At 34.6% G+C, this 16,384-nt stretch overlaps 3 protein-coding genes and 1 pseudogene across 4 annotated transcripts; all 4 read right to left on the bottom strand.

Annotated features, from left to right (window-relative positions):
* Positions 1 to 839: 839 nt before the first annotated feature.
* LOC147536417 (RNA-binding KH domain-containing protein) lies at positions 840 to 2,750 on the bottom strand. The gene is made up of 2 exons (XM_086643870.1): positions 2,530 to 2,750; positions 840 to 1,700 (listed from the first exon to the last, which is right to left on the bottom strand). The coding sequence occupies exon 2, from the start codon at positions 1,656 to 1,658 to the stop codon at positions 978 to 980; it is 681 nt and encodes a 226-aa protein (XP_086499996.1). The 5' UTR covers positions 1,659 to 1,700; positions 2,530 to 2,750; the 3' UTR covers positions 840 to 977.
* Positions 2,751 to 4,043: 1,293 nt separating this feature from the next.
* Positions 4,044 to 10,397, bottom strand: LOC147536416 (subtilisin-like protease SBT5.4). The gene is made up of 10 exons (XM_086641926.1): positions 10,134 to 10,397; positions 9,905 to 10,014; positions 9,376 to 9,473; positions 9,107 to 9,271; positions 8,358 to 8,466; positions 6,848 to 7,394; positions 5,646 to 5,740; positions 5,315 to 5,560; positions 5,028 to 5,142; positions 4,044 to 4,936 (listed from the first exon to the last, which is right to left on the bottom strand). The coding sequence occupies exons 1-10, from the start codon at positions 10,206 to 10,208 to the stop codon at positions 4,184 to 4,186; spliced, it is 2,313 nt and encodes a 770-aa protein (XP_086498052.1). The 5' UTR covers positions 10,209 to 10,397; the 3' UTR covers positions 4,044 to 4,183.
* A 1,835-nt stretch (positions 10,398 to 12,232) lies between these two features.
* LOC147536414 (fructose-bisphosphate aldolase 5, cytosolic pseudogene) lies at positions 12,233 to 14,635 on the bottom strand (annotated as a pseudogene). The gene has a single exon (XR_015225182.1). The product of XR_015225182.1 is annotated as a fructose-bisphosphate aldolase 5, cytosolic pseudogene (transcript).
* LOC147536415 (fructose-bisphosphate aldolase, cytoplasmic isozyme 1-like) lies at positions 13,264 to 13,974 on the bottom strand. The gene is made up of 2 exons (XM_086640327.1): positions 13,924 to 13,974; positions 13,264 to 13,629 (listed from the first exon to the last, which is right to left on the bottom strand). Exons 1-2 carry the CDS (start codon positions 13,972 to 13,974, stop codon positions 13,264 to 13,266), a joined length of 417 nt encoding a protein of 138 aa, XP_086496453.1.
* Positions 14,636 to 16,384: the final 1,749 nt, after the last annotated feature.

Genomic DNA, 16,384 nt, shown 5'->3' with positions numbered 1-16,384 from the left:
GAAGTTACGTAATTGATCCTTGAAAACTTTGCAAACTCGACAGTATTGTTTCATGGTATATGTAAGTGTCGGTCATTGTCTTTCGAAGTTAGACTTTAAGTCTTTCGATATTAGTCCACATAGTAATTTATTTATTGATTTCATTTTTGTTGTACCTTATGTGGTTTGATGGAAAATTATGATGTGGTCTTTCTTAAAAAAAAAAGATTGTTGTCTATTAGGATTGCTATGTACTAGGGTTGACTACTTATCGTCGTTTGCCTATGTATGTAATAAGTTTTGATCACTATTGTAGTTATAATTCGTCCATTTTCTACTACATTTTTTGAAAGTGATGTTAACCAAAAAATATCTTCTATTTTCAATTATTTTTGCATTCAATTATTTTTGTTTTTTCGCTTTTGATGTCAACCACATCTTTCCATGTTGTTCAAACCCCCACCGCCCAAAGACCCAAAAGACATGTGAAAGATATATATGAGTACTATATGAAGGTTCACTCGGAGTAGTTTACCTTTTTTCCAACAATGTTAAAAATATCCTTGCGTGTATATTGACATGTACTACATTAGTTCGTATGATCGTCGGTTCATTATAAATTTATAACTTAATGTGGAAAGGTCCAATAGACTCTACCAAGCTCGAATCATCATATTTATAGAACATAAGAACAAATAGACCTTACTAACGGATCTTCTTCAACTTCTCCACAAAAAAGAAGGATTTTCTTCGACTTCTTAAGGTCAAATAGTACTACTTTCAACAACAAAAAAAGGGTCAAATAGTTCTGAATAAAAGTTGTTGACATAAACAAATACCATACTTCTAGTTCTTACCAGTTTAACATTTGAAATATCTTTAATATAAAGTTTTGATAATCATAAGAATCCAATCACAAACTCTAGACCAAACAACAATCTAATGTTGGGATATCAAAATTTCATTAACCACAAGAAACATAATAATACTCAGAAAGATCAAAACCTTTCGGCTAATCTAGCACTAACTGCTCTAAGTTTCGAGTAAACCTTACCAGCAGGAGATCCTAAAATAAGACTGCAAAGAGAATCTCTGGCTACTTTAATGTTTGTAAATGATCCAAGAATGTGAATCTTGCTATCAGCTATTACGATTCGTGTTCTTGTAGCATTCTCGATTGCAAACTTTGTCTTTCCACCTTTCCCAGAGAGTCTACCGATTGCACGAGAGAGATGCTCACCTCTTAGTGTTTTGACATCCTTGATCTCAAAAGAATCTACGTATAGTTCATCCATACGTAACAAGGCAATAGCATCGACAGGATCGAATCCGAGCATGAAAGCGTGAACAAAATCTGCGCTTTTCTGTAAGTGGCCGACTTCGGGAGTATCTGATCGGGTTTTCAATTCGACTTTTCGGGCTTTTAGATTCATACGGATATCAATCTTCATCTGCTCATAAACTGGTGTGTAGATATCCATCCAAGCTTTCTTCAAGGGACTAAAGCGATGAGAAGGAACAGAGACTTTTCTGAATTGTACTTGTCCATCTGACATTTCATGAGCTTTAAGAGGTTCGAATTGAGGTTTGGATGGAAAAACCTTAGACTCGGGTTTAGACTCCGAAGAAGCCTTTTCGATCTCCATTGAAACTGTCGGCTCGTTAGATTGCGTTGCCATGATTCCTTGGGTGAACGGCAGCAAGGTATTGAAGCAGAAAACCTAGCAAAAAGAAGAGAAATTAGCAGGAAAGCCACTACAAACTCAATATCTCGATAATCCAAACACCAAGAATCAGGATCAACTAATGAAATATGTTTCCTCCGACTTCATCTAAATCATCTTCAAATAAATAAGTAGATTTTTAAAAAGAATATAAGTATCAAAGCTAAAACTAGATGCTGGTCCGTAAAGTCCGAATATAAACCCTAGTTCATTACTAGGTCATGAAGCCAACTCAAACTAGCTGTCTTCGTTTCCCTCCATGAACCACATTGGACCAAATCAAAGAACAAAAAGAGTAAAAACGAGTTACCTAGAGAGAAGAAATAAAGGAAGAAGAAGTATTCTCTGGAAATCAGTGAACAAGATACTCAAGAACCCTACTGGGGAAACAATGAGAATTCGGGAGGCGACGAACGGTTTAGGGTTTAGGGTTCAGATTCAATCTAATTGTTATATAAACTATGAAGTTAAAATAATAAAAAAAATTTGTTATGAATTCAATCCAAACATAAATAAACTTACAATTTTCTATTACAAATCTAGTTTGGAAATTAAAGAACTCCTAATTTCATAAATCCAAGGAAATATATAACAAATTGAGAAGAAATAAGGAAGCTCAATTGAGTTAATCGGCAACTGCTTAGAGGAAACCCTAACCCTAAGTTTTGTAACATGAGTAATGGGTACTAATCAAACACAAAAGAAAACCCTAACAATTCTAAATCAAAAGCGTAACCTTTTTCATATCCAACAAATGAATGAAGGGGAAAAAGATGTCATTTTTAATCTAGGAAATTGGGTTGTTGATAGAGATGAAGGAAGTTACCTGAGCTGAGAAGTAGAATCTTCAATCTGTGGTATCTCCTTCTCCGCCACTTAACTCTTCCTCAGACCAGTAAGACGGCTAGGGAAGAAAGGGGGAAAGTGAGTTCGAAAAGAAGAAGAATGAGAGATGAAGAATTAGGTTTTATTTAGGGTTTATTTCCTTTCGCCCTCCAATTTGGTCCGTCTTGACCCTTAGTTTTGTTAAAGCTTCCGTTTTAGCCCAAAAAATAACTACTCCTAGTATTCTTTTGTAAATATGCCCTTGATATATGTCATGATTAAGCAAAAGATCCAAAAAGATAGCATTAATAAAGAAGAAGGATTTATTAGAAAAGAATAAGGGGCACGTCCAGACAATCAGGTTCGGACTGACGGAAAAATGTGACATCAACGAACTTTTGTGCCAGAAAAAATTGTAAGTTTTGATACCTAAATATTGTACAGTACATATTTCCACTTGTATATATAACATAATGTACAATGCAAAACACCATAGGGTGCAAGTGGTCGTCAAAAAAACAACAGGTCTCATGCGCTTACACATTTAGATATGGGTCATATGGGTGGGAGCAACGTCATTCTTTGGATCGAAACACATTTACACCTACTTTGCCCGAAAAGGCAAGAGTGAGTTGTTTTATTAAGATCTAGGCGCGTCTAGAAGCTTGCCTCCGGAGCGCGAGCAGCAATGGCCTTTGGGTTGCTTCCGACCACATATGGATTATGGAGATCCCTAATTTCATGTTTACCCCCACAACATGAAGCTAACCTTTGACCTGAGTTTTAACTTAAAGTAACTGTACAATTCACATTTGATCCCGTCTTAACTGACATTAGAAATCATTATCTCATCAAAATTTCGACCGTCAATATCTCATTCATCTGGAATCAGATTTTGAGTGAATTGTTTGCTCTATATTTTAGAGTTCAACCAGCCGATTCCAATAGCACATAGAACTCCTGATTTTGACGACTCAAACCGATTTAAAATCAACTCCTACTCTAACAATCCCCATTTGAATGAATATTGTATTGTATTTTCTATAAAATAGACATACTAGACTCAATTATACTTATGGACTGACACAGACAAAGATCGATGCAAAATTTTGCTCCATTGGGATAAATAACTAGTGGCCTTGAGTTCGAGCTAATTGATACCAAATGTTCCTCGATAATGGACATGAAGAAATAAGTAGTTCTCTGCATTATTAGATTGCAACTTGTTTTGAGCAGGGAGCACTCGGAGAGTACAATAGACTACATAAGCATGGAGAGTCCGGTTGGGATAGTCGAGTTGCAAATGTTTTTTTCATTCAAAATATTTGAGGTTCCAAGAGTTCCACCCACTAATGCCTCTCCTTATTTTTTTTCATGTACTCGGATAACTAAAGCTTGCAATGGCATAATGTGTTCGACAAAAATGTTGGTGTCCTATAAATACGAGCTATACCTAGTCAAAGTAAAACTAAAGAACCAATTCTCCATATAGAGCAATGACAAATAGAAAGAATATAAAACTAATAAACCATTTGGCTTTCTTGTATTAAATATTAAACATATCTTACTAGTTTACCACGACATATAAAATAAAAAAGCAAAAAACCTAAAATCGACATATTAAAACCTTACTACCTATTCCATATATATTAGTCTTAAGCTGCCTTCACCACAATAGGGCTCCTCACGTAATGCTTTCCATCAGACCATGTCAACCTTCCAAATGCATAATCTTTTCCAGAACTTGGATACTTAGCTTTCACTGTCACCTTGAAAGTCTTCTCTTCACCAATTTTTTCAAATTTTAAAACCTTGGGTTCCACCGACACCCTAAATCCGATCGGATGACGTATCAGTGGCCGATACGTGCTCTTCGGCCAACCAACATTTTTGACAGTTCTAGTAAAGGTAGCTGATCCATTAAGGTTAGGGACAGAAAATGAAGGGTAGTTAAAGTCAAGAAGACTAGATGATTTCGGGCATTTATAAGGTTTATCTGAGAAGAGTTGGATTTGGGTCTCATTATAACCAAGGTTGCATAAGAAGTTCAAGTAGTCCTTTGGGGTTGAGTCATAAACCAAGCCAGGATCCATTGCTCTGTTAGGATGAACATGACCTGCCCCATAACCAAATGGATTTGTCTCAAGGAAACTTGAATTAAGCATTGGCCTATGTCGGTTATCGGCCGTCTTCGCTGTAGTCATGATGGCGGATTTAATCGCTGCTGGGCTCCAATTCGGATGGAGGGTTTTAAGAAGTCCGACTATACCCGAAATGTGAGGGCAAGACATCGATGTACCCGAATCCGAATTGTACAGAGTTCGTCTGGTGTCAAATGCTTCATTTGTAGGTGAACTCGCTTGACTATATGCAGCTATAATACTGACTCCTGGTGCAGTAATATCAGGCTAAATACAAAATCACAAAACACACAAAAGTTTAGTACATTTTATAACCGAAATATAGTTTGAAATGATGATAGTAGTAAGAAAGTGATACCTTGAGAATCTCTGGTGTGATAGTGTTGGGTCCTTTAGATGAGAAAGAAGCCATGAATGGAGCTGGTTTCGTATCCAATTGAGTTTTTGATGGAGTTATATAACCTACTGGCCGTCTAAAAAAAAGTAATTGTTAGTCTAAGCCTCTAAGGTGGTGTTTCTGAGTTACTAGTTCATACTGATTTCAAAATATTTGTTTCTGTCTGACTCATCTAAATTTTTCTCAGACTATCAGAGACCTACAATTGTTATCCTTATAACAAAAAATTAAACATCTTTGATACGTACTTGGTAGAATTAATGTAAGCATAGACTTGAAGACCATCGGAGTAAGAAATATGAGAAGCAGGAAGAACATGAGCATCAGCTATGATTTCATTTCCAGTGGAAACACTATTGGCAAGAATCATCCCAGCAGCTCCGGCGAGCAATGCTTGACTACCCTTATCGACTCTAGCATTGCTTCCTCGAAGGCATACTAAGATCTTACCCTCCACCTTCTTGGGATCAAGACTCCCTGGTTTGCACAATTCACTGACACGAATTTTCGACCAAGTTTAGGTTAAAATTAGAGAAAAATAATCAAAATGAAAAACAATTTAATGTGTTTTAGCCTTACGCATCTTCAGCGGTTGCATTTGCAGCTGTTGCTGCTGAGCTTGTGATCATTGTGTACTGTTTCTGTGGCAATGATTTAACAGAAAGACTTTGACCCTGTTTCGAAAGTTAAATTAGTTAAAAACAATAAAAATCGATTTTTACTCTAGCATTTGCGTCGTGTCAAAAGATAAAATTACTCCTTGTCTTATCAGCCACCTAGGACAGGTGGTTTACAAGTGTGTACATGTACAATCGGTCTAAAGAAGCGATTAGGGGACTAGTCCCACTAGAGTGGTGAAAATACCTCTCACTAGGGTTTCACAGGCTGTGCCATAGCGACTAGCGAGCCGGTTCAGCTAGGGCATGTGGCATGTTAGAAGTAGCAAGGGGTACAACCCCTTTAGTAGAAGGCTCAGTCTGGAACACAGATCAAACAACTCTAGGGTTGGTTGCTGACCCAATTATATTTGTACTTTTGCCCATTAAGAGTCCAGAATCGATATAGAAATTCTAAAGGCCCCCAGTTATTGCCAGAAGCACCCTTTTCAGGCATAAACCCCCACAAAATTTGACAATAAGCGGCGCCTATAGCAATAATGGGAGCGGCTAAAAAACTTTGGTTCACCGTCTGCACCTTGTGTCCGGGTTAGGGGTGTACTCGAGTCGAGCCGAGCCGAGTAGTAAGATGTTCAAGCTCGGTTCGTGTATTTGACTGTCGAGCTCGAGCTCGAGCTCGTTCGAGTAATTGTCCACTTGTTCAAGCTCGGTTCGTATAAGTTTGAAAGAGCTCGAGCTCGAACTCGAGCTCGATTGTTTTAAGCTCGTTTATCAAAATACTTCAAATTAAAACATTCTAAATCATTAAAATACTTCAATGATCATTTGTCACATACAATAATAATGATTAATGATTCATATTCCGATAACTTTTTAATGGTTGATATTTCATGTACAAGTTTCAATACTAATACGTAATTATGTACTATACTATTATTAGAGTATGTTAAACGAGCTGTTCACGAGTAGCTCGTGATACTCTAAAGAATGTTCAAGCTCGGCTCGTTTATGTAAACGAGCTTGATTTTAAGCTCGTGTTAAGCTCGGGCTCGTTAATATTCGAGTCGAGCACGAGCAATAGTCGAGCCGAGCTCGAGCAGCTCGTTAAGAGCTCGGCTCGTGTACACCCCTAGTCCGGGTTAGGGTTAAGGATAGAGTTAGTACCTTGAATTTCATGTTGTTACCGAGTTCAACGTATGCAGGAAACTCCCGATCTATAGTAGAAGCTCCGACGGTTAACATCCACGGTGAAACGTTGGAAACAGTTCCGTCCGACGGTCCATCGTTACCGGCAGAAGCAACATAAGTGATCCCATGCTTCACAGCATGAAAAGCAGCTATTGATTCACCATCATAGAAATAATCACAAGCATCACCACCAATAGATGCAGATAAAACATCAACACCATCATGTATAGCTGAATCAACGGCTGCGATTACATCAGCATCAAAACATGCTCCATCATCTATTGGTGGCCAACAAACTTTGTATGCAGCAACCCTAGCTTTTGGGGACCCACCTTTTGCTGTTCCATTACCAAAACCAAAAACGCTGGCCCCACTTACAAAATTACCACCAGCCGTTGATAAAGTGTGGGTCCCATGTCCTTCTTCATCTCTTGCTGAATCTATGGTTGAATTTATCTTCACTTGATTTTCTTTTGCATATGCAAGATACCCTTTGTTGAAATATCTTGCTCCTATTAACTTTCTGTTGTATATCACAAGGTGTAAGTAAAGTGTAAGAAAATTTATTATCATAAAAAATAAAATTTAATAACAAACTTTTCATCAAAGTCCATGATAAATAATTGGCATGAGTCGGATTGATCTCCGTGTTTATTTAGAAACCCATAGTCCAACAAATCAAACTATGAGAAATACCAGACTGATTCAAGTCGTAGATGTACTTTTATTTGATTTGTAGTTTCAATATTTTTCATTTGCAATTGCATAGAATAATCGAAGTGCACTACAAAATAGCACAAATGATCTACACTTATTGAAAAAGACGAAAAACGAAAGTAAAATGGTAATCGAGAATATGAACTTTTTTTTCTACATCTTCTTTTCTTTTATTCAAACATGTACTTTTGATTTTATAGTAGAGAATAATAGATGACAATATGTAGTTGCCTTTCTAGTTGTGGATCATATATGTCAAACCTATATTCCTATCAAGTTATCAACATAAGAAGATGAAGGAATTTCACAACTTTAGGACGTTGATTTTCTTGTATAATATAAAGTTAGAAGTCCACTATATATGTCTTGGATAAAGTTGACCTAGCTAAGAAACAACAAGAGAATTATTCTGTATCTTTTAAGTCTTTTTTTCTTTTTCTTTTTTTCTTTTATACAACAGACAATAGTTATAAGTGTAAAGTCTCATCAAAATTAACATGCATCACCATTTAGTCATATTTTTTTTTTGCTTTCATACAATAGACAATATTCTTGTTTGAAATATGCTATTTGGCACGAGAAAGAGAATCGACCACATCAGTGTTCGGCCTGTGCTCTGTTGTAATTTTCGGGTCAATAGCATTTCTCTTCTTATTCTATTAAGACAATGTTTATGTTGGTTTTATTTTCGCTCGTTTTATGTAAAAAGAAAAAAGCAAGCATATCCAAAATATTGTGATAGTTGAAGAGTTAGGAAAAGTAGAAGAACCTATTGCATGGGACTCCAGCTATGGTGTCATTTTGACAAATTCCTTTCCACTTTGATGGAATGGCTCCTATTCCTTCATCACTAAAGCTTGGTGACTCAGGCCACACCCCTAAACCAATTATACTCAACATTAATATCAATCAATAAAAATGGGCAAGTGTCAAATATAAAGTATAAGATATTGAATATTAGTAAAGAAAAGAACTAAAAATTAAAAGTTAAATAAAATTTAAGTGAAAGAATAATATAAGTCAACATCAAAAAGACAAAGTATAATGTGGGTCTAGCCCAAAATACATGCATGGATTGTGATGGGAGAATTTTCTTTACTTTTCATTCAAAGTAATTGTATATTCCATGAAAATATAATATCCCTTTTAAACATATTTTTGGTAAAATAAAACTTGAATTTTTCTAAGTGGATTAGTCGAATGAATTTCTTCGATTAAATTGATTTTTCATATCTTCTTTAAAATTGGTGATATGTATTAACCATTACCAACTAAAGTATCAAAATTAAGAAAAATATTATAGAGTGATTATCAAGTCAACCCTAGAATATAAACTAGCTAACAAAAAGAAAATGTTTTTTTTGGCTTACTTAAGTCAACATTTGTACTTGATTCAAAACTTGGAGTAATTTTGATTAACATAAGAAGAAGAATAAAGCTTAAAGTAAGGATTTAGAGAACCAAAAATTTAAATTATGATTATTGTAAGTTATTAGTGATACTATAAGTCAAACTTACCAGTATCAAGGTTTCCAATGATAATATCCTCCCCGAACCTCGCCTTTTTCCAAATAGAATGTGAAGGAATTTGATCACCTTGTTCGACTCCTAAAAAATTCCATGATCGCGTTGTGTGTAATTTTCTTCCCTTGTTTAAGAATACTGATATAACATTGGGATGTTCTGAAAAATTTAATCTCAATTAGTAACAATGATACAATCACTTCATAATTACCCATAATATAAACAGATAAAGGAATTAAGTATATTAAATAAACATAACTCACTTGAGATAGCCTCAGCTTCTTCTTCTTCAAGGGTGGCCGCAAATCCATTAATGTGATGCTTGTATGAATAAAAGATCGCCTCTTTTGCCTTCTCGTGACTATAACAAGAAGATCGATAGTGAATATCAGAATAGTCCCACATATACAATAATATAAAAGAGCTCTTTGACTAAGTAATGTCTAGGTTTGCAACACAAAAATAAAATAATGTCTAGGTATTTTCCACTAATGACCAATTGATTTTTGAAGTGGATTTTCAAAAACGTGACATGGCATTAGAGTTAGCACGATAAGTGATAGAACCCACTGACTCACATACTTTACGTTACCCAGTAAAAAGATAATGGTAGAACTTAAAGACCCCTAGCTACAGGTAAAGAGGCGTGAGAATAGTGTCTCATGGACAGGAAGAAGGTACTACATTAATTAATAGTACCTATGGTACATAGTTGGTTTTGAGTTAGACGTGGACAAACTTTAACAGAACCTGTATATATATATAGAGAGAGAGATTTATATGAAATCTCACCTTCCTACGAAAGAGCCTAGCAATTCATAATGGGAATCTACAACTCGATCAATATCGAGTTGTGTAACTTCAGGTCCATGAGAATGTCCTCCCAAGTAGACAACATAAGACTGCAAGTAGATAGAGTAAGAGTTATTACAGAGAAAAGAAGAAGAAGATCAAAATTTGTAGTTAAAGTGATACCCATTGAAGTTTGAAAAGTGAAAATCTAAAAGAAATTATTAATTACCTTCTTTAGACCATAAGTAGTGGAAGTCTGTAACAAAAAGAATATGAACAAGAGAATGCCTGAAGAAACCTTCATTCTCTCTCTATGTGTGAATTGTGAAAATCAAGTCTATAAGAGTTAGGTTTTATAAGGTGAGTTTAGAAGAATCTCTTTTCTAGACGGAACTAGTGGTAGAGAGTAAAAAGATAGAGAGAAATATATAATTCTGGCTTATCCATATATTTACACCTTTATAAGACAAGTTTTTGAAGAAATTAAGACTCCTTAGTTAGTTAGTTAGTTAGTTACTTGAGATGATCAAAAGATTCACAACTAGGGCCTAGGTTATATTGGGCATGCGGATGTGTGCCCATAGGCCCAAAGTCAACTTGGAAGCCCAACCTAGACCTATGGCACAGGGGGTAAAATCCAATTTGGGTATACACCCACTATTTTTGTTAATACACTAACAACCCCTTTGGACTAAACATTTGATATTTGATGTGAGTGTAAGGTAACAAAAATGGTGAGTGCATTTAATATTTTTCATCCTAGTTTACAAAGGCATGGTGCTAGGTTACTAGCTAGTCTATCCATATCTCACCTTTTCTTCTTCTTCTTCTTCTTCTTCATGCATGGTCATCCACAGAAGGTCGACAACCACCGACCTACTTCGATGACCTTAAAAAAATCATTCTTCTTCTCGCATCATCACCACCAACACCTTCTCTTCTCTCCTATCTTCTCTTTCTCTCTCTCTAGGTTCCGCTTCACTAGCAGGAACCCCAGCTGAAACCCTTCGTGAAGACAAGTGTTTCAGACCGAGAAACTCTTCTTCAGTAAGGAGTTTCTGTCAGCAAAGGGGAACCTAGAAACAGAGAAGGAGCAGTAATGGGAGAAGAAGCGCAAGTTTTTTTTTGTGTTAATTCTGTTTTGACCCTCAATTTGTGATCAACTCACCGTTTTGACCCCCATAAGTGTCTGGCAGTTCGATTTGACCTTACCTTTTTTTTAAGTCATTGAAGAATGTTGGCAGCCAGAGACTGTCTCACAACGACCATAAAAGATGAAAAAGAGGTGAGGTGGAGGATTTGACGATGATGCAGATGAGAGAAAAAGGGTGGTATGTACCTATGTGGATATATTTAGAAAAGGAAAATTGAAATGACAATACTGCCAACAATTTTAGTAAGAAACAAAAGAAAGTTAGATTTTGGGGGCCAAAACACACTGCTGGAAACTTATTTAAATTGGTCTATTGCCACAAATTGGGGACAAATTAAACAAAATGGATCCCAAAAAAAATATTTTGTTTTGCCCTTTTCATAATATTGGAGATGAAGATTAACATGGTATTGAAAAAATAAAGATTAGAGAGAAAAATGACACAAATGAGAGAAAAAACCATATGAATATAAAATGTCGTTAGATGAAACAAATGAGAGAAAAATAATATGATTATAAAACGTCGGCACATGATACAAATGAGAGAAAAAAATTATGACATACAACGCTGGGGAAGACGGCGACACCATAGGGGCGAATGGACACGACAAGAACATGGGATAAAAATAATAATAGAGCTATTGCCATTTTTCATCTTTTCATGTGGAAAAATGGAGTATCTCTCCAATTGAAAGAGGAGTATACCTCATTACCCATGAGTGGTGAGGGGGTAACACAAATTCTCCAAACAAAAAAATAGAGTATTCTTCTCCAAGGAGAAAAATCCAAAGTTTGTTTCTTGTGAAGACCAAAAACTAAGTCTTTCCTCTTCATTCATTCCTTTGCCCTTTGGTGGACTTCAGTCTTTATATTCAATTTGCTTACTCTTCTCAAGGGAAACCACATAGATTGATAGAGAGAGAAGTAAAGGAGGAAAGAGAGACCCATCTTCATCTCCAAATTCAGTTGTAAGTATATATCATTACAAATCTAGCTATAGTTCCATTTCTTTTTTGTGGGTTTAGCTAATTTTATTAGATATAGTTTTGACAAACTCTATTTAAGTACAAGCGTAGCCCTATCGATCGATAAAATCGTATACTATTACTTACAAAAACAATCATTTCTTTGTAGTTGCAGAACTAGGATTGTTCAATAAGTACTCGCGCGTTGGATGTTTGAACAAAAGGGGTAAGAGCTTGAGTGAGTTCTAGATTTTGGTGGTCTGCCTGGCTCCCTGAATGCCATCTAAGGATGCTTGTCAATAGCGTTTCACAAGACTCCATAGTTGGCATCAGAGGAGCCATGCAAACTAAATACTAATGAAAAAGAACACATTATTCAAAATTTCAGGTAAATCTTCTATAAGTCCATATATACTGCTTATCCTCATAGATGAAGCCTATTTCATTATTAGACCAATTATTATGGATGTTTTCGAAAAATTTCAATATAAATTGTGTGAATCTAATTGGCTAGAAGTGACCGAAATCAATCGGAAGTTGGATATATCAGAATGATTCATAAATGATTTTTCGTCGAAGAAAATCTATAAAGAGAAAGTAAGATTGAGTGGAAAAATATAATCACTTTTTGGATAAAAGAAAAAACTATATATGCAAGTGGGATCTCTTATCATCTACAATTCTCATAGTTGTTTGACTTTTGAGGTACAAAAATATGTCAAGATATCACTTGTAACAAGCTTCATAGTGACCATGACCTAGAATTTAGTCTTTATAAAGTTGAATTAGGTAAAGGTATTTGGTTGATTTACCACTTATTAGGGGACCAAATATGCTACTTGTTATCTTTATCCTATAATTTATTTAGTGGGAGTAGTTGATATTTATTTAGTTTTTCTATAATATTATCTTGGGTAAATTGAAAATGAATGTTATTCACAAGATATATAGTAATGTCTATTGGTCATAAACCAAAGGTCATATGAGAATTTACCCTAAAATATAGAAATATATAGTGAATTCATCTCGACATATTGCGAAATCAGAATGAACGTAATAATGTACTAGATACTAGATAGATCGAAGTTCGGAGTTGTTGAAATGCATGTGAAAGGAAATATATTAATTATGTAAAACAAACGTCATACTACCGGAAGAAAGTTAACAGATCGACTTCATGCATGAATTCTCGATATATTTGATAATTATGTATCATATAAACCAAAGATTAACTTAAATGATTAGTACTTGTATCCCTTGACATATAAACTCTCAGAAGCCAATCCACCAGAATTCTCAGTGCCGCCATATTTCCCAAGAGTTGCTTCAGAGTTAGCTCTGCACCTTGCTAAGAATGCCTCTTGAGCTTTTCCTACATTTTCCTGCTTACCTGCCCATGTCTTGAGTGTGCTTTGTTGCAGTGCTCGTCCGAACGAGAACGACAATGTCCATGGCTTCAACACATCTAACTTGTTCATTGCGTTAAGATTTACAGTCGCTTCTTCCTCACTTTGACCTCCTGATAAGAACACAATTCCAGGAACTGCTGGTGGAACAGTGCGACGTAATGCTGTCATTGTGTGTTCTGCAATCACCTCAGGAGCAACCTATATACGCGTATAAATATAAACTTTGTGATACAATCAAAACGCACTTATTCACACGACATACATATAATACCATGAAAACACACTTTTTCGATGTACCTAGAGAAAAAAATTTTGACAGGTGGAAATGGTGAGGGGACCCTGGGCCAACCCGGTCCAACAGAGAACCAGACCAGGCTGGGCCATCCTAGGAAATCCCAAAAGACGACCTATCCAAGGCTTGTCTAGGCCAAGGGAAGGGCCCGAGTCGTTCCCATTAGATCCCTATCTCAATCACGGCCCGGCCCATATTACATCCCTGTCTAAGTCACAAGCGAAAATCACTCGGACAGTATATGTACTCATTTTTCTTATGCTAGCTGTTTATATAAATTACTAGTAATAGCTAAAAAACTGTTTATAAGATAAAGTTTATACCTTTGGGCTATCAGAACCAGGAGTGACCATATTAGGTTTTAAGAGAGTTCCTTCATGAAGAACATGATGATCATTCAAAGCCTTATAAACAGCAGCTAACACAGTCTCAGTTACAGCTGCACATTTCTTAATATCATGGTTTCCATCAGTTAAAATCTCTGGCTCAACAATAGGAACCAACCCATTCTCCTGACAAATTATAGCATATCTAGCAAGTCCTTGTGAATTTTGTTGAATTGATAGCTCGGACGGTTCGGTAGGCCCAATTTTGAGAACGGCCCGCCATTTAGCGAAACGGGCTCCGACCTTATAGTACTGTTGACAACGCGTACCAAGTGAATCAAACCCTTGGGTTGTTGTTTCACCATTAGTACCAGCTAGGTCAATTGTTCCTTTATCAACTTTGATTCCTCGAATGACATTGTTTTCTTGAAGAACTTCAACAAATGGTTTACCATCTGTTGTGTTTTGGTAAAGAGTTATCTTCAAAAAGAATGACTCCTGATAAGTAAGGAAGTGCATTTGGTGATGTGAAGAGAAGTTGGCGAAGAGTTTGTCGATTTGCTTCGATGTTTTGACATTTGTACATCATAGATGTGGTAAGCTCGATAACTGACCGTGTTGATATTTAAGAACGAAAAAAATCACAAAGAAAGAAACTCAGGAAGTGTAATAAATTGCCAAAATGATACACAAGTATTCAACTACCTAGCAATTTTGAGTAATAATTTTGTTAGTGTAAATTTGAACCAAAAAACATACTTCTTTTGCCAAATTTTGTGGTCGATACAACATCTGATACATGCAAACAGTTAATCAGATAGATCACACGTACGTAACTAGTGACTCCTACAAACAACTAGTAAAATATATATAAAAAATACTATTCTCTCCACAAAAATTATAAAAATACATCTTGCTTCAAAACTCATGAAAATTATAAAAAGTTAAATACAAGCACATATATATATATATATATATATATATATATATATATATATATATATATATATATATATATATATATATATATAATTTTAGTAGCCCCAAAAATTATAAATTATATAATTATAAAAATACATCTTGCTTCAAAAATTATAATTTTAAATACAAGCATATATATATATATATATATATATATATATATATAAAATACATCTTGCTTCAAAACTCACTATTATACACACTAACACTGTTTACTATACACTGTTATACACATTAACACTGATAGAGATGAAGGACAACGTCTATTTAAGGCATATGGGAGACGGGCATATGGGAGACAAAAGAAGGATTGCAAAGCCCAAATTCTAATTTGGCGTGTATGGCCCAAATTCTAATTTGAAGTGATCAGGCATTAGTTTTGCTTCAACCGTGGTTGTAATAACCACTCGAAGCTCAGGTCTACGCCTGAGAATCTGGAGCAAGCAACAGTTGTCAGCTATTTAAATTAATATAACAGTAGAAGATGGCATCTACCAATTAGAGTCCTATAACTATATACCTTCTTAAGAAAGCCTACAAGTAACAATAAGTAAATAAGTTAAAATGTAATGCTAAATTACTTTTAAACTGTTACCTATATTTAGATAGGAGCTTGTCTCCTCTCATCTCTCTTAAAAGTAATCTATCAGTAACAAATTTGATTATATATATAAAAGTACATATGTATGTTTTAATTAATTAGATTTATTTTACCTTACTAATTTAATGCTTATAAAAATTAATAATAAAAACTTATTAATTACTTTCTTCCATAATAAAATTTATTAATAACATTAATTATTATTTGAAATATGTATAACTTCTCAATGTTAAATACATTTGACTTTTTTGATTTATAATAATACAAGAAAATTACATTTTTATTAAAAAATTACTATATATCATATAGTATCAAGTGAAAATAAGAAAAATATGTAACAATTACTATAAATAATATATACAATTAAAGAATTATTTTTAAGAAAACAGTAATTTAATTATAATTAAAAATATAAATATAGTTTATTTCGCTATAGATCGATTGGCTGGTGATAATTATAGACCGTGTTAATAAACAATATACATGCGCGCTGTTTAGAGTTTGATAATCCTATATATTTATCTTGTATGATGTCCGGTAGTTCTGTTGCTTATAAACAACTTATTAAATGTGCGAAAGGCTAGGTAACTGATTATTTTAATTAATTATATTTACTTATATTATATGTTTAATATTTATAATTTTAAATTCAAACACATATACAAATTTATGCGTATAAAACTTAAATCTTAACTATTTACTATACTAATTTAATGTTTATAAGATTTAATAATAAAGTCTTATTAATTACAT

The sequence above is a fragment of the Eschscholzia californica genome, unplaced genomic scaffold, assembly GCF_041429995.1.
Source record: "Eschscholzia californica isolate CP2 unplaced genomic scaffold, dmEscCali1.0.p SCAF_5, whole genome shotgun sequence".
In the NCBI taxonomy this organism is placed as follows: Eukaryota; Viridiplantae; Streptophyta; class Magnoliopsida; order Ranunculales; family Papaveraceae; genus Eschscholzia; species Eschscholzia californica.
Note: the sequence above shows the minus strand (reverse complement) of the source record. Positions and strands in the feature narration are given on the sequence as shown.